The 26,416-nt window shown below is 37.1% G+C and overlaps 1 protein-coding gene across 4 annotated transcripts; it reads right to left on the bottom strand.

Annotated features, from left to right (window-relative positions):
- Nucleotides 1-802: 802 nt before the first annotated feature.
- On the bottom strand, nucleotides 803-26,416 carry LOC135585757 (protein LONG AFTER FAR-RED 3-like). Of its 4 annotated transcripts, none has more exons than XM_065134129.1 (15): nucleotides 26,257-26,416; nucleotides 25,987-26,135; nucleotides 21,194-21,295; nucleotides 19,389-19,461; nucleotides 15,948-16,054; nucleotides 15,743-15,866; nucleotides 13,912-14,106; nucleotides 13,482-13,567; nucleotides 10,908-11,015; nucleotides 5,427-5,522; nucleotides 5,250-5,348; nucleotides 5,017-5,091; nucleotides 3,645-3,776; nucleotides 3,414-3,529; nucleotides 803-1,160 (listed from the first exon to the last, which is right to left on the bottom strand). In XM_065134129.1, exons 1-15 carry the CDS (start codon nucleotides 26,345-26,347, stop codon nucleotides 986-988), a joined length of 1,728 nt encoding a protein of 575 aa, XP_064990201.1. In that variant the 5' UTR covers nucleotides 26,348-26,416; the 3' UTR covers nucleotides 803-985. The 4 variants fall into 4 exon arrangements, with proteins under 4 accessions (XP_064990201.1, XP_064990204.1, XP_064990205.1 ...); XM_065134132.1 differs by lacking the exons at nucleotides 25,987-26,135; nucleotides 26,257-26,416 and adding exons at nucleotides 21,424-21,508; nucleotides 21,587-21,712; XM_065134133.1 differs by lacking the exons at nucleotides 25,987-26,135; nucleotides 26,257-26,416 and adding an exon at nucleotides 23,906-23,967.

The following is a 26,416-nucleotide window of genomic DNA, read 5'->3' as shown; positions in this document are numbered from 1 at the left end:
GAAGCTAACTTCGAATCTAAGCAAACACAGGCTTATCCAAGCACAATAATGATTGGGGCAAGAACTTACCACTTTCTACTATTTGGCTGCTTATTCTAATGGACAAAGCTTGGCCATAATCTTGTCCTGTTCATCAAACTTTATCCTGAACGAGTACCAACTCTTCTCTTAGTTCATCATGAGAATGATTCAGTCGACTCTACAAATCTACCTGCTAACTTGCAAACCAAACTATGCTCCAAGGTTGCCTTTTGGGGACTCCTTCAACCAAGTTAGAAAAAATTTAATTCAGCAAGTCTATCCGTGTACGGAAGGATCAGTTTTGATGGCATGTATTAGTGATCTCAGAGGTTATTAATCCAACTAGTACATGAGAAGAAACAATTAAGACTATGTAAAACTTAGATCACTAGTCCAATTTGACTACCTCTATGAGATATGCACTAGCAGCAAGTTTTTTTTATAGCATCGAAGCATATCACAGTAGAGGAAGATGATTAAAAGCACATCACAAGAATCAAATGTTGTACCTGCAGATAGGTGTGGATGACAACCCTGGAACTGGATGTCTATGCTCGCCTCGATAGACGCCGTGAGGAATGCTTAGCATTGCGGAACTGCAAAAGAACCTTTGTTCACTGGTCAGTAAGTTCAAAATCGTTTAGAACAAGATACCAACATCAGCTGCTCGATCGCATTGTGATTGCACCTGCTAAAAATTACAAAAAGAAATCGATGATGACCTCTAAAGAAGCTTAATCTTGGTGCTTGAACCTATTAAAATTCTGTACTTGGCAAAATGTAGTTTTTACTTTGGTACCTTTGTATGCTTCCAGATGCAACCATGAGTTACATAATGATTCTTTACAAACTAAAAGCAACTATTGCTGATAGCATATCATCCCTACCTTCAACTTTGCACTCTATATATATTATCTCAAGGACACATTGATGAATCACTCAGGCAAAAAAATTTGGTACAATCTCATGGATAAGCTTGCTTGCCATTTACATATGTTGCCAATACAGTAGTAGGTAAATCCCCTGCCAATTGATCCCATGAATCGACTGGTAAAACTACAAAATCTGCATACTTATCTGCGGACAGACTACCCAACTCTTGGTCTAAGAAGCCAGCGTAGGCAGCTGAAATGGTCGACCTACCATATTCAAAATAAGCATTTAATGATGTTAATAATTTTATATTAATGTATCTGATGCAACTCAGAATTAATATAGACATTTGAATGTTGAATGTGTCGAAAGAAATTAAGTTGCAAATGTGTTGAAAGAAGATCTACACATGATTGGATGAAGGTCAGATTTAAAGACATTAAACAGCAAATATCCTAAGAGACACTAAAAAATCCAACATTAATCCATTTGACATAGCATTATTAATATTCAAAATTCAGTCTTATATTTCCACTAGTATGCACATCAAGTAATTCTTCAGAGACTTGGAAATGTCCATGCCTCAAAAGGTTATGTTGTCCATAAGTCAAATTGTTAAGGTTCAGATTGTTTTTAATCTCAAGGTATGATGATACCTGATATACTCACCTGATCTCGAATATTTTCTCCATATCAAAGTAACCCCAAAAGTTATTATAATTGTATAGCCTAATAAGAAGTATCCTGGCCTCTTCCCTGCATGGAAGGCATGACCGTCCAAGATATTTTAAGGATTCCTACATTATAATTATTGCACATAAATCACCTCAAAGAATCATCATCAGAATGACCCTTAATTGGTTGCATTATGCAGTATGTTAATGAAAACATACTTTGATAGACGATTTGAGAAAATGAACTTTGAGGTGCTTTGAGCCATACCAACACACCGATACATATGGTCTGAGCCATATGAGCGACACGTGTTGGTATATTGCTATGTGCCAAGTTTCAGAAAAACCTTTTATATGTATGTATGTATGTATATATGTATGTATGTATATATATATGGCCTAGTACTGGAGCATACCTAGCGATATGAGCCTTATACTAGGCATACCATCCAGTTTACCTTGGTTTGCATGCTAGTAGGTTGTTGGATGGTCCAACGGTATTATAAACCTTGGCTTTAACAATTTTAAATTCACAAGGTTCATAGCTGCACTCTCGTCCCTCCCTCTTGCTGTTCTATCTCACCTGGTGGCCCTATCACTCCTTGCCACCTCACACTAGCTCTAGATAAGTGAAAAAATGGCTGGGAAGAGAACATCTCATTGCTTGATTGCTAAATGCCTTGATTCATTTAATGTGGATATTGGATAACTAATATAAGGCTGGACAGAACTGAGGTTAGTATTTTATACTTATTTCCACATCTTCATGTTTTCCTTTTGGTTTGCCTTCTTGTTCAAGTAGCACAATGACCATGCCAGTTAATACTTGCTTCCTTCCAACTTGACTAGACCACATGATAAGACCTGCAGAATCTTAAATAGCAGGTGGTAATCCAAATTCCCAAAATCAAACAATTTCCCAAAATGGATTTTGGGTAGAAGTAAGGACAGTTTAAAATTTTACACACCACCAGGTATATGACTGATATTTCTAATGAGACAAGTAGTTCGTATGCTATTAAGAAAAAAATTCACAAATTGACACTTGTGAGGTAAAGTAACTGAGTGGTAACTAAAGAAAGAAAGATAACATATTAGTGAAAAGAAGAAAAAATAGAGAGAACCAGAACTCTAGAACTTAGATACATACTAGGCCAAAGAAACCAGAAAACTTTAAGTTTTTTGGTCCAGGTATCAACGAACCACAGTTTTCTTAATTGTATATGCATACAAATATGCATGCACACATACATACACACGTCAACCCAAGACCTGCCATTTATTACCTTCTTGATGACAAGTCTTCTATCAAGATCCTCACTCAATGTTGAACAATATTTTAATATGTAATCTAGATTATAAATAATCCAGCCTTAAATTTGTACCGGCAGTTATCCACATAATCTTTCCTTCTACAAAGAATCATTTGAAAATCACAAGGCATGAAAAACTTTCTCAGAACTGTTTTCTTTGGAACAATTGCCAATTTTTAAAGAAAAATATACTTTTTTGGTATATGTAAGGTTTGTCATACCGTAACAAACCACCCGATACAGGCGGTACATACTAGTCCGACAGATGACCAATATGGGCGGTACATATCGATTTGTATGTACATCCCACCATATCGTGTGTTGATATGTCAATACAGTTCAGTATGTACATCGGTATGAACCGATAAGGCGAACCATTTTGTATCTCATCCATTTCAACTAAGCTTTGATTCACTGCAATTGTATGTGCCAAACTTGCAAATTAAGATAGCAATAACTACTGAATATTCCCAAAGTGTCATCTCTTTTGTAAACCAACAGCAGCAAAGACTATAGGAGGAAAGTATCTTACGCTTTCAGAGCATCATATAAAGCCATACGCTCACTCGGAATCCAAGCATTTTCCCATCCTGGAGGGACTCGGTATAGTGCTGTTTTTATGGCTCCAAGTGGATTGATATCAGCAACCTAGAATGACAATGCACCAGCAATGACTTAGCAGTCAACTTTCATAAGTGGTACATCTATGTAAAAGTTTCTCAAGGTTTTAAATTAAGAAAAAATCATACTTAAGAATACTCACCGGCCAATCAGAACCAAAAGCTACGATTGCATCACTGTCAATGAGTGACTGGAACAAATATGATCCTCTCTGAGCCCTCATGGTGCCTATTTTTTTTTCAGCAGAATTAGCATCATCCAGGAGATGATCTGGCTGTTAACATAAGTATATTTCTAATCAGTGAATTACTTCTCCAACAAGAACTAATGTCTCAAAACAGGTTTTGTGGTACAGATAGAATTAGAAAACAATGATGAGACAATAAGACAGAATAACTTTGGGCATGCAACATGATATTGGTGCATGAAGATGTTCATATTATACTTCTCTTTGGGGACTTCACAAGCATGAAGACAGAGAACAGAAAAAGATAAAGATAAAAATAGCAAAAGTGAAAATCATTAAGCATAATGATGCCAACAGTATGGCACTGTCGCTCGCTAGATGGATGACATGCATATTCATATATTGTAATCCATCATCAACTTTTTGTAGGTTACCATAGTCAAGAATTTTCCATGATAAAGGTCTGGAAGCTTAAAGTATTTCATAAGAAATATATCTCGTTATTGTTAATGTGTAGATCATTCCATTGAGCAACAGAACAAAGATGCTGCACAGCATTTGTTGGTGAAGATTCTAAGCCGACTTAAAAAGAAAAAGGATTATTATTTTCAAGTTTATATGCGCCACACATATGAATTGAAAAAAATTGAGCTTAGATCAAGAATAGCTTTCCCACAGCATAGATATTTGATGTTGTTGCCTTTAATCATTGGATGGTGGAATGTGGCAGTAGATATAAGATACAGAACTTGATGAACCTATCTAGGACATGTATGTCAACAAATCTAGAAATTGATGGATGGATCTTACTGCATATCAAGGATTTAAATACTGGAGGCCCCAATATATATTGATTGGTATTTACCAGTCTGATCAAGTTCGGCACCAAAGTATACAGCTTGATATAGGACACTATCATTCATTGTTGTATTTATTATGTTCTTCAGTGACATCATCACATCAGGCTGTACAGTTTGGTGTATCGCCTGGTATACAAAGCACCAACAGTCTGACAGAATCCAGAACTTGTATAGGACTGTAATTTGAATTCTTGCTGTATATAGTGTGTGTCCAGATACTTCTCTCCTAATTCTCACATATGAAACACAAGAACTAACCAGCCTCAAAAGATTTACTTAGAGATTCTTGATGAATAAGGAGAGTAAAGACATCCAGGAACTTTTGACTTTGTTGTAGTCTCTACCAAACATTGGAGTGTACAAGATCAACCATACATTATTAGTTAATTTTCCTTTTATAGAACTTAGTAGAAAGCCCATGATAAATATTCATGAAGGAATAAATAAATAATTGCTCTCCGGTTTACCTGTACAGAGGCAATAATTCTTTGTTCACCAAAACGTATGGTTGATCCTGGAACCAGATGTTGGGCATGTTCAATCTGTTTATGGCCAATTAGTTGATGACAACAAGAATTAAGCTCATAATAAACAAAAGCATCTCTTTTCTCAGCAGTAGATGAGCAATGCATAAGACAGCTAAAGACTAACAGCACATGAACTTCCTATGAATTTCATTCAGATAAAGAAAGAACATGACCCTAAATCTGCGATCCCTCATTCCATTATAAGATACAACAGTATTATACATATCCAGCACCATATCGTTGGCTTTGTCTCCGATGGCATGAATGGCAACCTGATTACATGACTAATAACACATTAGAAACAACTTCTAGTTGCAGAGCACAAATTGGCCAGAATAAATAGATATTACCTGAAGTCCAAATTTGTCTGAATGCAATGTCGCATTTTGGAGCCAATTTATATCTGTTACTTGCAATCCATAACTGTATGGATCCTCCTCATAAGGCTAAGAAACTCATTAAGACTCCATTGTTAGACAAGAAGTTAGAATTGGTATTTGCAAATATATATATAATGAAAGGACATGAATATATCTGTGAGTCTAAATGCAGGTTATGCAAGTTTAAGAAGAACAAATGATTAATATTAGATAAATATCATGTGCAACTGAGTCAAAATGCAAATCTAAAAGCAAACAGACAAATAATTTTTGCTTGAAACAATATTAGACAATAACATATTTTCTAACTAATTATATTACAAGACCAAAAACCAAAAATGCAGGCCTGATAGTGTTACTGACTGGTGATCAGACCTGTATGGTACCAGCACCAAGCCATACCACGTAATAGCATGCATTTGTAACAATCAACTTTCCCCTTTTCTACGCATATTTGGGCCTAGTTACTTTTTACATATTTGTTAGTAGTTTCTAGAACTATCAATCCAATGCTCTTCTCGCTGTGGGCAAATGAAAACTCTGATTCAGTATACTGAGATCAAAGCATACTCTGACTTACAAAATTTATGCTGGTAGGAAGGCAATTACCATGAGGAACACTTGTCAAACTCAGTCTCAGCTAGGCTCTCCCTATCTCCTCGAAGACATCAAGTATCTTTTCTTTGCTCTTCTCCTTTTTCATAAATTCTATTGGATCGGAAGACATGATCTTTTTCTTGATCGGAATAAGTAAATCTCAGTTCCTATCCGCATGCCACAACTCTAGTTCATGGGAATACAGAAACTCAAGCCCTGGTCATCCTCATCATTACTATCATCACTATCATCATTCTAAAACACATGATGGTTGTCATGTCATCCTCAAATTGTTAGTCATCAATGGCATTTAAAGACTCAATTGTAATGAGTGACCTCTGACATCATTTTGCCCTTGGATGACTGTGACAGACTTCCTGTGCATGACTAAAATGCATCGTGATCCTGCTGAAGTTATACATAAGGCGCTTGAATCTATCATCCTTCTTAGGTCGAACGCCCTTGCTAGAGGCTCGGAATCATCATCCACCTAATCCTCCTAGATCCAGTATGAGATGAGCTTCAATGGATATGGTGGATCTCCATCTTCAACGTGCACTACATCATCCTGATTTTTCAGCTGCCCATGGAGAGTCCATCAAAGGGTCTGAATCATCCTAAACAATAGGTAATCAAATGGATTCTTCCTTGGTCCCCAACCTTTCTTTGTCCCCAATTTAGTATTATAGTCATAGACTCATAGATGTATGTTACAATTAACATATACCAATTTCTCCAAAGCTCTATATAAAAGGCAATTTTGAACTTTTGTATATTAAACAAAAAGGTGAACTAATTTTGCCCAAAGACCTAATTATTTTGAAAACCAAATGTACCACTTAATAGGCCTCAGTCTATACCTGTCTGACAGGGGACCGGCACTCTAACACGCAAAATTGCCTGAGCTGTTTCAAAATCAGGCATACCACCTGTTACACTTATCGTACCAAACATAACATCCAGTATTTGACCATTACCTGCCCCTATGTCAAACAATAATCTTACCCCCAGTTTTGGATCCATAATAAATCCCTTTGGGGCTTTTTGGGGACTTCTTAAACCTCTCTTCCTCAACAGGCTCAGAAAGATGATCTGATTTGCTGTGGTGGCACCTTCATGCATTTGGTCACATTTGAAAATCCGGTGGCCAAAAGTTGTTTCAGATAGGTTATTCCTCTATCAGGACCAATGTAGTCATAGAGAATGCATTTGCCATAATGGCAGTTATTCAAACAATGAGCCTACTGCGACGTGAGGCCAGTGCTCCGATGCTTCAGTGTCATTTTTTTCAAAAATTGTTCATCTTAATCATAATCATAAATTTAGTATTGGAAATCAAGGTCTGATCTCACAGAAGAGTCATAGATATGCATAGATCTATATGGCACTTGCATAGATGTTGGTCAGATTTGTGTGAATCTTCATACATCTACCAATATGTAGGCCCGATCCACACGGACCTAACCTATATGGGTGTGGAACTAGGTCAAATCTGTAAAGATTTACGCTGTGATTTGCAGGCATCTAAGGCAGATCCTTGCATTTCTAACTTGGATCCGTATGCATCCAGATCCGTAAACTTGAATAGGAAACCTGAAATTTATATCTCGATTGATGAAATCATGATCTGAAGAGAAAGAATCATAAGAATGCAACCTCATTCAAGAGAATTAATCTCAAACTTGAGATTTGAATTTACTTTCTTTCACTGTAAATTGAGGACATTTTGAGAATGAGCTTTCAATTCCTTGATGATAGCCTTATTTGAAGAGAAATGAGGTTTGCAATGTGTGATTGAGAATGTTTTGTTAGGAATTAAGAAAAGCATTGGTTAAGAATAAGAGAAGGGTGACAGATATACTTAGGATCTGAAAACAGGGGTAAGGTTACTACCCAGTAAAAGGGCGATAACAATCAAATACCGGTTAAGTGGGTAGTATGCCTGTTACAGTAGATGCACTAGGTCTTATGCCTAGGACTGGGCCATTTCAGTTGTTGAGTGTTGATCCCCTATCAAACAGGTAAATATCAGGGCATACTCAATGGTGTGCTCGTTTTTGAGACCAAGGTTTAGAAGACTATTCAGACCAGTATGAACCAGGTGGTAAATACTAGGCCGATAGAAAAGCAGGCCATGAAATAACCCATTTCGGATTGTTCAAGCCAGTTTATAACCTCCCTCATCTCGCTTTATCATTGTCACACTTGACTCTGTGCCCTACAACTCAAGCCACCCACCGCTCATCTCCCGTGACCCTGTCCGTAAAAGCCACTTGACGCCTGCTGCCCAATACTCCTTCGCATCCTCTTCCGTTCCTAGTCCTCTCCTCTCTTCTCCTCTTCTTTCTCCTCCTATTCACCTTCTCCTTCTCTTCTTCTTCTCATCCTCCCTCCCACTTTTTAGTCACGCAGCATGTACCAACATACTATGTGTTTGCTATCATGAACTGGACCTGTATCAGTCCAGTCAGGGACCAATATGGATCTAGTACTTGAGATTTCAAACCCCTTTTGAAACCTTGCCAATAAACCAAAATTTTTAACAAACATACATAGGTCAGCATCACAAGGTAAAGAAGAAAGAGCATAAACAAAGAAAAGCATAAAAAAGGAGGAAAAGGAGAGAAACACATCCATGAACTCCTTACACAGTTAGGTGTCAAAAACTGGAGAAGTTGAGAGATCTCTGATCAAGAACCTGAAGCTCATTTCTGCTAGAAAGAAATTCAGGGAGAACCATGGCCTGAACCAAGGTTTACTGTGCCAACTTGTACCTGGTGGTACAAGCGGTACATATTGGTCTGATAGGGGATTGACACGTGGACCACCCAGTACCAAACGGTCCATAATAAGGGACCCCGTATAGCCCGATATGGAGTCTGCAATGATCAGAACAATCGAAATCCGACCATTACCGATTGGTAACCGTTGGATTTCGATCGATACAGATCAATGGCCGGCATTTATTGAATTCAAACAATTTGTTTGACCATTTGAACTAGATCTAAGGGTTTTTAAACCATTTATACCCCCTCATTCTCTCCCTTTTCACTCTCTAACTCGAGTTAGAACATGGCAGAACATCACTCTCGGTTAAACCCTTCTTCATATCCTCAACAAGAGGAAGATCACCCTCGGTTAGAACGTGGCAAGAGCCGAACAATATCGAGTCAAATTACTCGAGGAACTAGAGACCTAACTATCACAATCGTTTGCCAACGAGCAAGGAAAAGACAAAAGGGAAGGCAGTAACATCAACCAATGTTGGAAAGAATCGAGTCGGATAACGAAACACCTTCTCAATTGCATTCAGCAACCCTCACGGTCCGAAGACATGACAGTGATGTGGACAGCAGTGCCTCGACCGATGATGTCGGCTTTGTCGGGGAGTCGATGGTCCCGTCAACATAATTTAAGAGTGGTGGATGGACCAGGAGCAATTTCTTACACATGCCACTCAAGATTCAGATCATGAAATTTGATGAGTTACTGGTTAAGTTTATACACGGAAGGGGAAGGGGAAGGAAGTGGATGATTTTGAGCAGATGCAATCAGTGATTTAAAAAGCGCTAGGCGCCAAGGTCCAAAAACGCCCGAGGCGCTAGGCGCTCGCCCGAGCGAAGCGAGGCGCTAAAATATAAAAAAATATAATATAATTATTTAAAATTTTAAATAAAAATATGCTATTAAATTAAGAAAATCTAAGATACAAAATCATAATGGCAGCGGCGAGCGGCGGCAACGGCAGCGGCAGCGGGAAAGGGAAAGGGAAAGGGAAAGGGAGCGGGAGGCACGAGCAGCGGGAGGCGCGAGCAGCGATAGTGGCGAGCAGCGGGAGCAGGAGCGACGAGCAGCGAGATCGGGATCGGGATCGGGAGCGGCAACGGGTTAGGGTTGGGTAAGGGTTATATCGGTTTAGTTGGTTCGATTGATTGCTTTTTGGTGGTAGAACTATGCATATCCATCAATCGATTGCTTAATTAATTTAAATCTTAGAGTTTAAGTTGTTTAACAAATAATCTAACAATTTAAATCATTTCTTTGTAGATAATTTAATATCAACAAAATAACAAATTGAAACATACCACACAACTACTCTTCAAAGCCCGAAAAAGATATACGCAATTATTCTTTCCTAATTTAGATTATTTTTGCTAAATTATACTGAATTTATATTTATTTCTAACTTAAAATTACTAATTTTATGTTTTTTTCTATTTTAAAGAATTTTTGGAGCTATTTTCAGCCATTTTTCCATGTCGTTGGTACGCCCCACCATACTAACACACGGCATGTTGGTACAGAGCGGTATGTAGTATACTATACCGCCGACTGGTCGATACATCGGTATGAACCAGTAAGGCGAACGCTAGCCTGAACTAAGTGGAACTTAACCCAAGTATATTAAAATTGGTTGATTTTCGTTTGAAATGGATCTCTTACATGCTTGGCACCTTTTTCTTCCAAGCCTCTTTGCAATTCAATTGATAGAACATTAAAGATGAACTATTATAATGTATGCAATCAGTATGCTCAAATAGAAACCCAAAGGCAACAAAATTATAGTAATTGCCTATGATAACTGGAACTAGTTTAGAATATTGATTTTGGATGGATCAACCAGGCACATGTAAAACCATGACATGACCCATAACCTAAAATTAAAAATGTAATAAGCAAATGACTGCATGAAACAATAGTAATTATGGCAATGCTGACTCCATGTTCTTGATCATATCAAACAAAATGCATATGCTAACATTTTATTTACATACTTAAAGGGAATTAAACAAGAAAGATCAGTTGCGTGAATTTTAAATGAATATACTGTATTAGATAGAAATGGTAACCTACCTCGTAGAAAAGTGCACTACTAGATCCCAAAGACCCATCAGCAAAAGCTTTGACACCACCCAAATGTATCCATTGACTCAAGGCTCTACCTTTTTCTTGAATAAGATCCTAAGGAACCAACAGTTGATGTAATGATTTGAGACAAAGATTATCTATTGATATATCAAAGAAACATTAGTAAAAACAGATTTCAAGGCAATATGTGGACAACAATAACCAAACTGCAGTTAAGCATAGACACTTTAATAAAAGAAAATAAGCAAGCCACCATTTTACAACATATAGATAGTCACAAAACACTTGTCAATTGAATGTAGTCCAAATTTCATGTACATAACTTTATTTATGGTTGAGGCCAAGGTTCATAATTCCGTACCATATCAGAGTATCGAGCTCAGCTCGATACGACATAGTATGGTATACCGAGCAGTACATTTTGGTGTACCGCTTGATATATATATATATATATAAAGTAAAAAAAAAACTCTTTTTTCTACCAACGTTGTCATGCACTTAGCTAATTTTGCCAAAGTCGTGTGGCACCCTTGCATGTCCGTCCACAAAGGTCAGCCTCCCCGAAACCTCCTATGATCCCTTAGGACTTACGAAAGAGAAAATGGGTTAAAGAAAGCATCTCACTCGGGATCCACAAGCAATCATTTCAGTAAACACTTCATAGCCAATGCAAATTACAAACAGACTTCACAAGCTCTGAACGGTCGCACACTAAAGGGTCCAAAATGATCCACTATAGACCGAAATCCCCACAAGTTCCCACATAACACAACCTTTGTTTGCAAGCTTAAGACAGCCACCAAAACCAAAGAAAATGGGGCTGCTAAGCCTACTGCCAGCTCTTTACATGCTGTGCAAAGCATGAACAAAACCGAAAGACACTGGCATACATGAGCATTACATCAAACACCCCGTTTACAATTTTGTCTGTGACAGCATGGGGAGAAGAAACTGAGGTTTCCTTCTCCCCACGCAAAAACGGGCGATGAGGCGACGTCGCCGCCTCGTTTCTTCTGCCCGCATAGGGAGAAGAAAGGTCGCCTCGACGACACTCAGTTTCTTCTCCTTGCGACGTCGCCGAGACTTCTTCTCCCCGCGCGGATGAGGAGAAGTCGCCGACAACGTCGATGCCTCATCGCCTCAGACGAGGAGGCGACATCTCATCTATGGCGTCCGACGAGGGAGAGCAGCGACGGATCAGGATTGTTGAGGGAGAGTGACGTCGGATCTCTAGGTTCTCCCTTTTCTTCTCCCTCTTCTTCTCCCTCTTCTTTCTTCTCCCTCGGCTAATACCACCCGGTAGTGGACAGTAACGGTTGAAATCGACCATCACCAACCGATTTAGGGTGGTAACCGGGCAAAAAAAGCCCCAATCAACAGTACTGTCCGGTAGCAAGCAATCCGCGCACCGGTCTGCTGGCGGACCGGTACGTGCCACCCAGTACGGACGGCATTATTCGAAATTAAAATCCTTAGTTGAGGCTAGGATGTACATCTATACAATTCTATACTAACATTTATTTTGTTTTTTTTGCAAATGATAAGTGTTGAAGGTGGATGGTGATCTCAGGGCCTTGCAGTGATCTGACAAAATTTTTACAGCTAAGCTAGCCAACACATACGAAAAATCAATTTGGTTCAGTAGAATTACAATTTTGGTAAGCAATTTTGTTCCACAAGTAATGTACAATTGGGAAAGATATTGACACCTCTATGTACCACACACACGTATGTAAAACCTAGAATAGCATACATATAACCAGAAGATACATCTATAGAGCCAATCCATGAATGTACCTTCCCACTTCTAGAATAGCTCATAAGCTAATTTCTGATCAGAAAAGGAGAGCCTAGACACAAAACTCCCATAATTGTGGGATCAGTTGAATGGACACAGATCAATCAGAGTACAACTATTAATTCCAGTTTTGGGGGCATGAAAGTGCTTCAAGTTTGTGGAAGTCACCCCAAGATATAAGTGGATCTTAGGGATTGACAGGAACATATAGCAAGTCAGACATCAACAGCTTTATCATGCAATATGCACCATTAACTAACAAAGAATGCATAAATTACATTATATATATATATATAGAGAGTATGTTAATATAAACGAGTATAGATGGTACAAAGAGTCTATGTGTTTTGAGGTACCCAACATGTGTCAAAATGTGTCTAACAAGTGTTGGTGTGAAACACAGAGAAATCAAGCCTTTTTAAATTGTATAACTTCATGGTTGTTGCTTGATACTTTTAGCATTGGACCTTTGAGCTCCAGAAACTTATTCGATATTTCCATACCAAGATACTAGTTGATATCAATTGCTCCTCCAGTAAGTATGCATATGATGTGGTTTATTGGGTTGGTGACAAAATAAGATGTCGTCTAGGACTTTATTATCTTTGAGCAACTTACAGTGAAGGAAAACAGATAAGAATTAAGAAGAATACACAGAATTCTTATAATTAATACTCGGATTTAAGACTTGGTCCGGTATATTGTAATATAGTAAAAATTCAAGTACAAGAATGAATTGTAATTGGGGCTCTGATACTTACAACCAGTTGAGACCAAGTTTGCATTGGAAAAAATAAGCAAACTCTGATCAGCATTTTCCCAGAAGAATCAGCCCATTGGTAAACATCTGAAATGATATGTATATCAAGGACAGCACAACCAATTAAAATCCACCTGATAAGATGATAATCCTAAAGTAGAAAAGCCAATTCAGGAATATATATTTGATAATAATGATAGTCTTCCCCAAGGAGACTAATCCCAAATAATCAATGTGGCAGAATCACTTGATTCAGCAGGTTATACAACAATACATGTTGACTTTACTACTTGGGGTAAAGAAATAGACTATTCTGCAACATGGGAGAAGGCTAAATAACCTCCTTTAATGACAGCACATAGCCTTTAGGATAAAAGGTAGCTTGTCATCAAACTATTGAGAAGAAAATTAAAGAGGTTCCCAAGTGTAACCTGAAAAGTCTTGCCAGATATGATCAACTGATGTGCCTGGAAAGAATCTCCCAAAGTCGATCACGGTTGTCACTCCCCTCGTTAATGCATACTTGCTTGCTCTGATCAGTGAGTCTCTCCTATCATGGATCGAGACTTCAGGTATCACAGCTAGAACAAGCTTCATTGCAGAATCAACCAGCAGACCACTAGGCTCTGGATTGTAGAATTATACAAATTAAAGAAAAACAAAGTCAAGCAGAGCCAAACTTTAAATTTCAAGTAATTGTTAATACCTAATGGACATAAGGAAATATTGTGACCCTTTGGTTTTCATTAACAATAATTTTTTTATAATTTTTTTGGTTCCTAGCTGGGAAGAAGCTCATTTGCCATAGAATATCATACAATCAGCTTAAAGAAAGCTGCAAGTGTGACTGGTATAAGAATTTGTTGTTTAAGTATAATATAACTGATTGACTGCAAATTGTTCCGTCACCACGTTTAGTGGCATATTTATCATGCATGAATTCAATCCATTTACTATTGGTGTTTCACTAGATATAGCAACATGTGGTGTCCTACCAAAGCATGCGTCAGAGAAAATAAGTAAAAACAATGACATAGCCACCTTTAGTTTCTGAAATATCCTTATGAAATTCCCTCACAGACTCCTTTCCCTCTCTTTTTATGGATATTCTGTGTATTAAAAATGTCAGCCACCAATGATCTAATTAATTGTTTCAATTTACTAATACAAATTACAAAAACATCACTATTTCATAGTGCCTTGTATCTTAGTATCTTGAAATTTGGAACTATTCTTTTTCAATGCCACTATTGATCTTCTTATTAAGTTAATAGCTCACTGGAAAAATCCTGCAAGTGAACTTTTAATGCCTTGAAAAAGTTAATTATGATCTACCCATGTGAAATTAAATTCTGATCTACCCATGTGCTGCATCAAACATATACACATGGTACATATACCCATCTAGCCAATATATTACTGCAGAAGATAAAATTCTTATTTTTTATAAAATAAGTATAAACAATTTTAATAGTTAAAGTATTAATATATGACAACATCTGTTTATGATACAACTATTTGTTAAGTATTTTAAATCTCAGGCCAGGCTAGGCTCACGTTTTATCTCTTCTTTTATTTGGCACCATTTGTGTATCTTAAATCTCAGTCATACCCTTCATTGTTCTCTCTCTGTTGTCTTTTCATAACCTCACCAAGCATTAGTGATTACCTTTGTTTAGTGATTGTAATGATAAATGTTTTTTTAGTTTATCTTTCATCTCATTTATAACTGCTAACTTTTCAGCTACAATCTTCACATTTTTGTCAACAAAAAATAATTGAATTGAGTCAATTGACAAAATAGACCTATTCTCACTAGCTCACCTTTCTTTCCAATGCTTGTGCTATTTTGTTGATTCCACAATACTTAAAAGTCCACTTATGTTCCTTTTATAAGGCACTTGCAAAAAAGCTTATTAGTTATTACAATACAGAACTTCCAAACCCAAGAGGAGTGTGAAAACTCAAATCTGAACCAATCATTTTTTTATGGATAAGAAAAACTTGGTTGAAATTTTTTACAAGCATCATGGCTACAGGTCAAGCATCAATCCTCAATCCTTTACATGTTTAATTTCCCCATAATTACTCTCATAGTCCATCTATTTGTTTTTTGCCCTCTTTTGTTACCAAGCAGAAATTAATCTGTTCAAATCTTAAATTTCCCTACATAATCCACTAATGCACTGCAAACGAATATCAATTTAACCTGCTTCGTTATGTTAAAATAGTATTTTATAATTTATTGAGCTTCATATTTACCTCCCTCCAAAGTCTTCACAATAGCTCCACCAACTGGATCACATGTACTGTTGCTAATTCCAGCTATCTTTAGGGCAAGTGAATTGGCCAATCCCATATGACCATCCATGCGCGAAAGCCATACCTATCCATAACAATGTTCCATATCAAGTTATGCTGTTGGTACTTCAACATATAGCATGAAAATAATAGCATGAGAACCAACTGGGTTGTCAGGTGTGATGCCATCTATCCAAGAAGCAAGAGGTAATTCCCCACCCCAGAGATCATTGTTCCATCCACTACCTAAGATCCACTCACCATGAAGTTTACCTGTCATGAATATGTTTCTAATGAAGTTAGAGAGAAGAAAAAAAGGAAAGATACTATTGACATGTATAAGGCTTCACCAATAGGTGATTCTTTCCTTTAACATGTATAAGGTCACCAATAGGTGATGCTTTCGTGCACACGTCATATACCTACTACAATACATAGGGCTAAAAACTATTTGAAAAACAGAAAGATCCAGGAAGTAAAAGCTGATCAGGTACCAATATCAGCAAACAGTAGTATGTAGAGCTAGGCTGTACTAAAAATGTCATCTCTCAATAGTAGTGACAAGTAGCAACAGAAATATTGAGGAAAAAAAAAGAGTACATGCATAAATGTTATCAGCAAGCAAATTGTAAAATAAGCTAAAAAATGCGGCCTCAAAATAAATCCCAGAAAAATATATGATACAGTTAAAATTGGAGAAGACCCAATCTACATGATAAATGCTCAGACAGAACTTGAAATGAAGATCCTTCATGTATATCTTCTTTTATATACCTCAAATGTACATACAAGAGGTAAAAGGATGCTATTGTTAAAAAGCTTAAGAAAGATTATTTGTGAATCCTGTCTCATGGCTTCTAATGTAGCCCAGCGGTGCACATGAGCTGGACCAAACAACCATTATGAGGCGGGGGCATATGGAGTTTCTTTTTTTTGTAATTCATTAGGCAAGAGGCGATCTCCTAATGTTGGCAATTTAGACCGATGGTTTCTCCTTCAAGGTACAAAATAAATCATGATAGATGATGCTCATACTAAGGAGGAAAAAAAAGAGAATATATGAAAGGTGATTGCAAGATGGGTTAATATATACCACATCCCTGCATATGTAGCTTGAGGCCCTTATTATCAAGTTATTTGGTTCATTTAGCAACATAGTTCCGGTATACAAGTTCCTGATTCATTTGAGATTGCTGACAGATGTATATATAATTTCTTAATAAAGAGGTGGATGAAATCCAAAACCCAAAAGTCATTTAAGAAGCAACAGGACTTTTATGGTGTGACTATGATTCAACCCTATCAGGATGATCATCATAAGCTTTTTAACCTATTGCTACAAAAAAATATCTTTCATAAGTCAGTTGATGCATCATATCAATTAAGAAGAAATGGGGCCTTTATGATGTGACTATTATTTGGTCCTATCAGGATGATTATCATAAACTTTTTAATCTATTGCAACAACAAAAAAAATTATCTTTTATAAGTCAGTTGATGCATCATACCATTTTCATGATACATTATACATTCAGGATCCATGAAGACTGGTAGATAAGGTTGGAGAGAAATGTATAGTGCAAGACTGCAAGTGATCTCCGATAATGACACTAACCTCAAAAAAGGGCCAGCAAATCATTGGACAATAGAAGGCATCTTTTCTGGACATGATGTATGGCCCATTGTATACACCTCATGATAAAGGACATTGGTGATATTGGACTGGCGAAGAGGACAGAGGCAATAACAGAGAGCATCACTCGTTCATTTATAATCATCACTGGGTGCATGCAGAAATATAAATACATATGATGCAATGTCACTTAACTTGCCACCAACTCTAGCTGAAGGCAACATTTACACTTCAAAGCTAAAGTACACAATAGAGAGTTAGGTGATTTACTTATTAATGAGCAAGAGTTCACCATTCATTTCAAAGGCTATCAAGGAAAACGGCCCATAGGATGAGGCTGCTCAGTATGAGGAAGAAGGCCTGATGACAGGAGGTGGTCTGGCTACAAGCATTCGGAAGTCGATGGGTCATGGCAGAATGCATCAGTTTTAATCATCCAGATAGCACAGTGATTGAAGTCGGTTGATCCATTGGATTTCATCGAAGAGCAACAAATCAATTCAGAGGATGATACTTCTTCACCAATGTATCTACTCTTTCTAAGGTCCACATAGATGATAGTAAGATGGATAACAGTGCATCTACTAGTGATGATGGTCAAGGCCTAGAGTTTTATGTGCTCATTACTCATACATATAAAGTAAAGCATGGTCTAGGGAATAATATTTCAATCGTCACCCAGGATCACTATCATGGTATATGCAGATCCACCCCATTTGTTTACGGCCAGAAGGACAATGGCAAAAAAAAGGCAATTGATGACTTCAAGGAGATAAGATCTCAAATCATACAAACTCCTCATGGTCATAATCTCCTCTCACTATGAACCTCATATCATAAATAATAATATCATGATGATATTAGGTCCTTCTCATAATCCAATGCTTCATACAGCTCCAAACATCAATATAGTGATGAGAGTCATAGTTCAACTATACTCGAGCAGGCATAGTCATATTTGTCATAGTGTGCCTAACCCAGTAACCTACTACCGCAAGTAATTGATGATGATACCACCACATATGCTACTATGTTTCATCAATAGCACAAAAAAAAATTGATATCAGATGCCAACAAAACAATTTCATGCATGGGTTCTTTAGAAAAATAATCTTAATCTACAACCGAGCCACAATGAGAACTTGTAACCATCTCCCATTGATACCGGAGAATATTTTGGGGGTAATAGGTCAGTTATAAGGTATGATGTGTATCATGTTTCATGTTTAGAACTTATACATAATATGATTTGCAATAAATCGTAAAAACTTTGTTTATTCATTATTTAGGATAATATTTTAGCCAAAATTTAATTTTTGATTGATTCCTTTAGTCAAAAACTTAAGTTTTATATTGATTTTAAAATTCATGTTGACGTCAACTGAATTCATGTCGGTTGGTCCAGCCATAACAACATGCCAAACAAGGTGTACCACTAATATACAAGTACATTCAAAGACCAATGTCACTTTTTCTGAGATTTTAATTCATAATAATAGCTATGTCACATTTTGCAAAAAACTAAGAAATTGACAAGAAAATAAATGCCACTTCGTTTACATTGGTACTTGGAGTTGGTAGTACCACTAGTTTTGGGAATTTCAAATCTATTGCCTATGGTAATGTGCTTTATAAGTTCATTACTAAAATTATGCTAAAGGATTTAGTAGAATAAGAGAAACACCAAGAGGAGTCATGTTGTCCTTACTAGAGCCAAATGGATGGATCAAGTCTCAATTAATTCTAAGAAGGATTTATGCTCTGCAAATATAATGAAAGGCACATAAGGACAACCTAGTTAGGTTTCGCTCTGTGTTCAAGTTATAAATGTTAGATTGGTTGGCTCCAACCTGGCTTCAAAATTCAAATATCAAGTTCACTTGATCAGCAGAATTATGTATTTTGTTACATCAACCAACTGTTAATTTGGCAATGTCAAATTAATACGTAAAGGATAGTTGCACAGATGTAAACCTCTCAAAGCTTCTTTGATCTTTCTTGCAAATTCTTCTTGGCTTTTTACACCTCGAAGTTCCACTCGTCCCATCTGAGTGATAGAAAAGCAACATATGAACCAAAATATCACTGGAATACGTTCACTATCTGAGAAAATGATATGTTTTATATGAATAATATATCACTAGATGGAATAGTTACATTAGCACCCTAACTGCAACTGAAAAAAAAACTTAAATCATCAAAATAATGGAACATTATCTAAATCATATGAGCATATATATGCTGATATGTCAAACCTAAATCATACAAACACCTTTTCCTCCTTTGTCTTTCTCCTTCTTCCTCTTCCTCCTCTTTCTCCACTATGTCCTCTTCTTCCTTCCTCTAATCCTCTTCCGTACATACCAGTGTATGAAATGTCAGTACACAGGTATCAGTCAGGACGTGTTGGTCCAACCTAGAATGGGTACAACACCATGGTACGAACTAGATTCTTAACCATGCAATGCACTGTACCATCTCATGTTGCCTTAACTTAAGCTTTTGTGCAGTAAAAAATATATTAATTAGCTAATTAAAGCCATCTTAAGACACATTGAGCTGCATATCTACTATTTGTGCAATTATGCAAACTTCAGCTATATCTAGGAATGGAAAAGCATCTACTCTGATAACTAGTTTTGTTATCTATCTGACTATCCCATAACAAGTTTCTTCACTTTCAGCTAAACTTTATACTTGATTACTCATATTATCAGACCAAAGAACAGACCACCATCTTCAAGAGATAGATATTTAAATTTTAGAAAAAATAAAAAAAGTCACTAATTGAATGACTTCTGGACATAGTTAATTTAATAACTCATGGCATAAATAATCAACTTTTTTTGTACAGAAGCTAGTAAAAGTTATTTTACTAGTTTTGTTATCTATCTGACTATCCCATAACAAGTTTCTTCACTTTCAGCTAAACTTTATACTTGATTACTCATATTATCAGACCAAAGAACAGACCACCATCTTCAAGAGATAGATATTTAAATTTTAGAAAAAATAAAAAAAGTCACTAATTGAATGACTTCTGGACATAGTTAATTTAATAACTCATGGCATAAATAATCAACTTTTTTTGTACAGAAGCTAGTAAAAGTTATTTTACTAGTTTTGTTATCTATCTGACTATCCCATAACAAGTTTCTTCACTTTCAGCTAAACTTTATACTTGATTACTCATATTATCAGACCAAAGAACAGACCACCATCTTCAAGAGATAGATATTTAAATTTTAGAAAAAATAAAAAAAGTCACTAATTGAATGACTTCTGGACATAGTTAATTTAATAACTCATGGCATAAATAATCAACTTTTTTTGTACAGAAGCTAGTAAAAGTTATTTTACTAGTTTTGTTATCTATCTGACTATCCCATAACAAGTTTCTTCACTTTCAGCTAAACTATATACTTGATTACTCATATTATCAGACCAAAGAACAGACCACCATCTTCAAGAGATAGATATTTAAATTTTAGAAAAAATAAAAAAAGTCACTAATTGAATGACTTCTGGACATAGTTAATTTAATAACTCATGGCATAAATAATCAACTTTTTTTGTACAGAAGCTAGTAAAAGTTATTTTATAACATATGTTTCACATAACTTAAATGTGTGACACATTACCAATAATGAAACTATTGCATGTGAACAATTATAAAGTAGTCATGGGAGTTACTGAATAACACGAAATATATGTCAAGCATCTTAACCAATTGGATTGACAAACCATAAATATCAAATAAAGAAAATAAGCAGCAGTACCTGCAAGCCACCATATATCAAGTGCAAATGTGAATCAATAAACCCTGGCATTACAACATTCCCATTAAGGTTCAACACATAAGTTTCTTGGCCCACCAGGTCCTGCAATTCAGAAATTTAATATGCAACAAAAAGAAAGTTTCAATACCCGAGTATGAAGATTGCGAGTTTCTCAATGACAACAACGAGATCATGTAATATGAAAGACTATTGAGAGAAATAAGATATACCATGTTGATGGGCCAGTGAATTATACCAGAATAGCTTCCAGATACACTGGGCTTCCCGGTCAGAATGAAGGCCACCAGATTATAACTATTCATGATGATAGGATAAATAAGAAATAGGACAGTTGAAAAGGGGAAGGAGAAAAGCCAAACATCATTCCAGAACCTGACAGTCCAGTTCTGAAGAGGCATCAGAGAATTTCAAGACCAGCTTCAGATGAGAGAAGCCTTCCATACCATGGAAAAGGAGCATCTATGAAGAAAATTCTTCTGAAGAGGCATTCCATATAAGTATTAAAAGATCAAGTCTTACCACAGAATTGAAGGATCCCAAGTTGCACTGATTGGAATACAACCACTTCACCTTTTAGGCATATGTGACTGGGTAGTTTGGAGCACATGGTGTAACTTGCATGATGCTCTCATCGATTGGGTCAGCGTAACAGGGTAAAGGCAATCCCTATCAAATCTCGCTAATCAATCATTCATCATAATCATCAAAAAAATTGATTTTTAAGTGAAAATCTAATGGATGACTGGTAGGGAATGGTGGTAAGGACAGCTGAATAGTGCAAGATCTCAAACAAAAATTGTTGGGAACTATGCCCCGTAACTTGTGCTTCTCCACTTCAAAGTTAGACTCCCAGGTAAGTTGACAGGAAAACATTGTCCACTTCAGTGTTTATTGATGGAAAAAGAGAATAACATTGTCCAAAAAGATAGCACTGAGGCTTAGACCGCCTTTACAGCTTCTACTACCTCCTAGTTATAATAGGATTCTGTTTTATGATTAAAACACACTAGATATTTGCTGCTAAAATCTTCTGTTGATAGCTTTGATGATGCTCTTAACGAGGCTCCTAATTGAACATCCCCTTATGGGATGTGCAATCATGAGAGGAGGGGAGACAGTAGAGGTCGTTGCCTTCTATGCCTTGTCCAGACTAGACTGTTAAGCCATTTTCATTTCAAGGGTAAGAACTATCTGCCATATGTTGAACCAGTTTGGGAGATCAATGGTACTGTTGTACCAAATCCTCATAGGCCTTATTTCACTGAGGACAAGAATTGCCAATCTACTGAAGTTGTTTCTGCTGCCACTAATTCTGCCAATGCTGCATCTTCTAATGCTATCCTGCTGCTTCAATTTCTCTGTAGTCTTGTTTTCACCAAGAGAGGAATAGCATCCAAACAGTCTACTGTGCAGTTTCATACACTAAACCAAGCTTGAATCATCCCTTTGAACCTTGGAGAAATTTCATCTGATATTCCAAATAAAGGTCATGTTTCTACTTTAAGAGTGATGTACCAGAATATGCACCCATTGTTGCGGCAGTGAACCATGTTCCTGTCGGTCGTCTAAATGATGTGTGAGGCAGTTATCAGGCATCCTCACTCAGTGCTGACTCATAAAAACGAGCCCTTATCTGGACTTGGACATGTGCATTACTATAAATTTAGCTGGGTATGCTAAAATGGCAACTCCTTGGTTTCAATCAAGTTTTATGCCAACTTAGAAACACCAAGTTACTTTGTGCCAAAGAAAGCAATTTCACCTGTTCTGATACTGTTCAGCCAATATTTACCAGTCCGATTGCCACCAGGATGGAGGTGACTTCAAACCAGGTAGTCAGATCCAATTCATGACAAAAACAGATTTTACTTTTAGGTAAAAGAGAAGTCACCCATTAAAAGATACATCTAGGGCTCACAAGGAGTCCTGCCAACAGCCCCCTTCTCGCTGCTGGCAGCAAGCCCATCTCCTCTTCGTCCTTCTTCTTTACCCTCACCCAAACCAACAGTGCCACAGTACGTTCTGGGTCCCACAACCTAAAATTGCAAACCTTGCTTTGTGCTACCACAATCAATCAAACTTCAACATATTTCAGCCTTTAATTATATCTTGGATCTTGAAGATCACAGTATTAATAATTAATGTAGAATTATGGAAGATGTTATTTTGCAACTTATGATATCTGCAAAATACTTTCTAATTAATAAAATTTATTCAAAAAAATTATATTAAAATGGTCTTGTGTCAACAATACTGGAATAGTTGAACCTTTCAGAGAAATGTTTGATCTAATATTGTCTACCAAAATGAATGTTACAATGAGACCCAATTACAGATCAAGCACTGAACAATTTCTTTCTTCTTTTTTACATTAAAATCATTCTAGTGAGCTGCAGATCATATGTTTCCAACAATGATAGCAGTATGATATTGCAATGGATGTCTTAGGATCATAAATCTAATTCACCTTCAGTCCAAACCAGTATGCAATTAGACATATATTAGCAGCTTGAAGTTCTAAATAGTCAATGTTGGTACTAGTTAGGTAGTTATACTAAGCAAAACTCAAATCACATTGGCAGCTTAAAGTTCTAAAAAGCCAATGCCAATACTACTTTATGCGGTTGCACTAAGCAAAACTATAATCACATAAGAAGACAGTGCCAACATCCATGATAAAAATGTGTTAACCTTAGATGTGAAACAAGCATCGGCTGATCCAGTCCAAGCTCATATTTTGTCAAGCGCACAGCCTGAATGATCAATAAATCAATATTTTGTCAATTTTCTCAGGACATGTCAATTCAGTTGGAATCTCAAGGTAATCAACGCACAGAGACTTCTTTCCCTTTTCAGGATATGCCAATTTAGTTAGAACCTCTAGGTAATCAATAATTCAATACACAGATACTTCTTTCCATTTCCATGCTAGGTTCAACCTACTCTTATTCAAGTTTTTAGCCTCTCCTGAGCATCAAATCTAGTTTCCTCTGTTATAAGTAAATATCTAAGCTTCTTTGGGTCATGAGTTCTCAGATATACCTCAACATGGTGACGCATAGTCCCGCATAAAAAACAATACGTTCATGCTTTCAACACAGCATGATTAAAGCAGCTCAGTTCCTCCATTTGCACAAATCAATAGTAAAGGAATTCCTACTAGATCAATTTAAATGGTCGAGTTTCTTTTAGTTCAGTGAGAAACAAGTAACTTTATTGTTGATATTTCTAGTTTAAGAAGCACAGAGACAGACATGGGACACGGACACAGCGATACGTCATTTTTAAAAAAATTAGGACACATACACGGCGAGGACACGTGTGTGTGTATATATATTATATTAATATGAGTTGTATGGCATTTATACTTCAATTTTATAAACTCAGCAATATGAACAAATAAATATCATCATACAGATTTAAACAATTAAAATTATCTAAATGTAGGTATCCAAAATAAATATTGAGTACATCAAATAATATTTAACAATGTCTAGATATAACTGATATATGTTTCCTTGCAACACCGACGATCCGTGTCCACATAGAATCTGAAGCAAACGGCCCTCATGTGATGGCCATGCAAGCGCAACGTTGCACGCGAGGATCACGCAACAAAGCGCATGAAAGCAAACCAGAAGCAATGCCATGTCCAACAAATAGAAATGAAAATAAATAAATAAACATAACTGGACATGTGTTCAGCCATGTCGACGACATATACTTGTTTAACATGCGTCAGACACGAACAAGTCCACCAAAAGCATGTGTTCATGCTTCTTAGTTTCCAGTTATGTCACATGGAACATGATCAAAGGGTGCAATTCACATAAGCTCTAAATCTTGATTGTCTTTTAAATCTTAAAAGTGCAGCCAAGAGCTAACATTCAAAAGATGAATGGAACTACAAGGGGAATCAAAGACAACCTTGTATGTACTTTTTGGTCCAACCCATAACTCGAAGCTATCAAGTTTCTCCATGTGTTCATACCCCCTAAATATATTCAACATAAACTGATAGATAAAACATTTGTATTAATTCTAAAATGGCATCGCCACAGCACCTACACTTACAATTAACCTACAACACTAAACCTGGATTTGAATAAACAGAGAGGCATTGAAGAACTCTTAGAATTCAGACTCTGTAGGCTCATGAGGAATTATCCGCTTTGAACGTGCCCACACAGTTTTGCCCTTTCAGGACTCGTGAGCCTCAAAAGGCATCTCTGAAGGTAAAGGTGACCCGACGGGCTTATAAGTCTTGATTCTCCTACTTCTCAACCAATGTGGGACTAAATGTCCTTATTAGTGCTATTCCCTAGGGAAGCCGAAGTTCAAGCCCTCCTTCTAGCACCATTCTGATAAGTCAACATTTGATCGTCATTGGTGCGACCCCATGGGCTCACGAGGAATTATCCGCTTTAGACGTGTCTACACAATTTTGCCCTTTCAAGACTCATGAGCCTCAAAAGGCACCTATGAGGGTAAGGGTGACCCGAAGGGTAACAGTTTTATACTTTTTGAGGCTCACGAGCCTCGAAAGAGTAAAACCATGTGGGCGGACAATTCTTCGCGAGCCTACGGGTTCATTATTGTTATCCTCATTATTTTTAGTCATAAATATGACCAAATGTTGACTTATCAGTTTCATTATTGTTATCCTCGAATTTTTAGTCACAAACAACACGAGACCAACCAGCGTCAACAGCCGATACAAATAATAAACACAAAACAGAATAGATTTCAAGAGGTGGGTAAAGTTCAAACACCTCAACAGAGGAATAGCTGCCGACACGGAGAATCCGGCCGCCTCGGACGGCCATGGCTTGGGCGAAAGGAAGGGACGGGTCGCTGGTGTAGATGGTCGCATTCATGACCACAAGGTCCGCCGAAATCCGACTCCATTTCCACGGACTCCCTGCGATTCACAGAGCACGACACAGTTTTAGCCCTCCCCAAGTCATTCCCCTATTGCTTCACCATCGATTTCATTCTCAACTAGTAGTAAGATTGTGAGACTAGTAGCAGAGAGGGGGTACATGCGAGGCGCAGAGCCGGAGCGAGGATGATAGCGAAAAGGGCGGCAGCCACCGCGGAGAGGGACGCGAGGGCGGTGGTTCTACTGGCCATACCAATAACAGAAGAGTACGCAGCGAGGGGGTGACGGCGGTGGAGCAATTTTGGGCCATTGGTAGTATA

This window comes from Musa acuminata, chromosome BXJ2-11, assembly GCF_036884655.1.
Source record: "Musa acuminata AAA Group cultivar baxijiao chromosome BXJ2-11, Cavendish_Baxijiao_AAA, whole genome shotgun sequence".
Lineage (NCBI taxonomy): Eukaryota > Viridiplantae > Streptophyta > Magnoliopsida > Zingiberales > Musaceae > Musa > Musa acuminata.
Note: the sequence above shows the minus strand (reverse complement) of the source record. Positions and strands in the feature narration are given on the sequence as shown.

Coding starts and splice junctions, on each gene's coding strand:
- LOC135585757 (XM_065134129.1), bottom strand. CDS start 26,347: ATGGCCAGTAGAACCACCGCCCTCGCGTCCCTCTCCGCGGTGGCTGCC. Junction 14,107..15,742: donor TGTGAAGACTTTGGAGGGAG/GTAAATATGAAG, acceptor TCTACAATCCAG/AGCCTAGTGGTCTGCTGGTT. Junction 3,530..3,644: donor CTTTTGGTTCTGATTGGCCG/GTGAGTATTCTT, acceptor TTGTCATTCTAG/GTTGCTGATATCAATCCACT.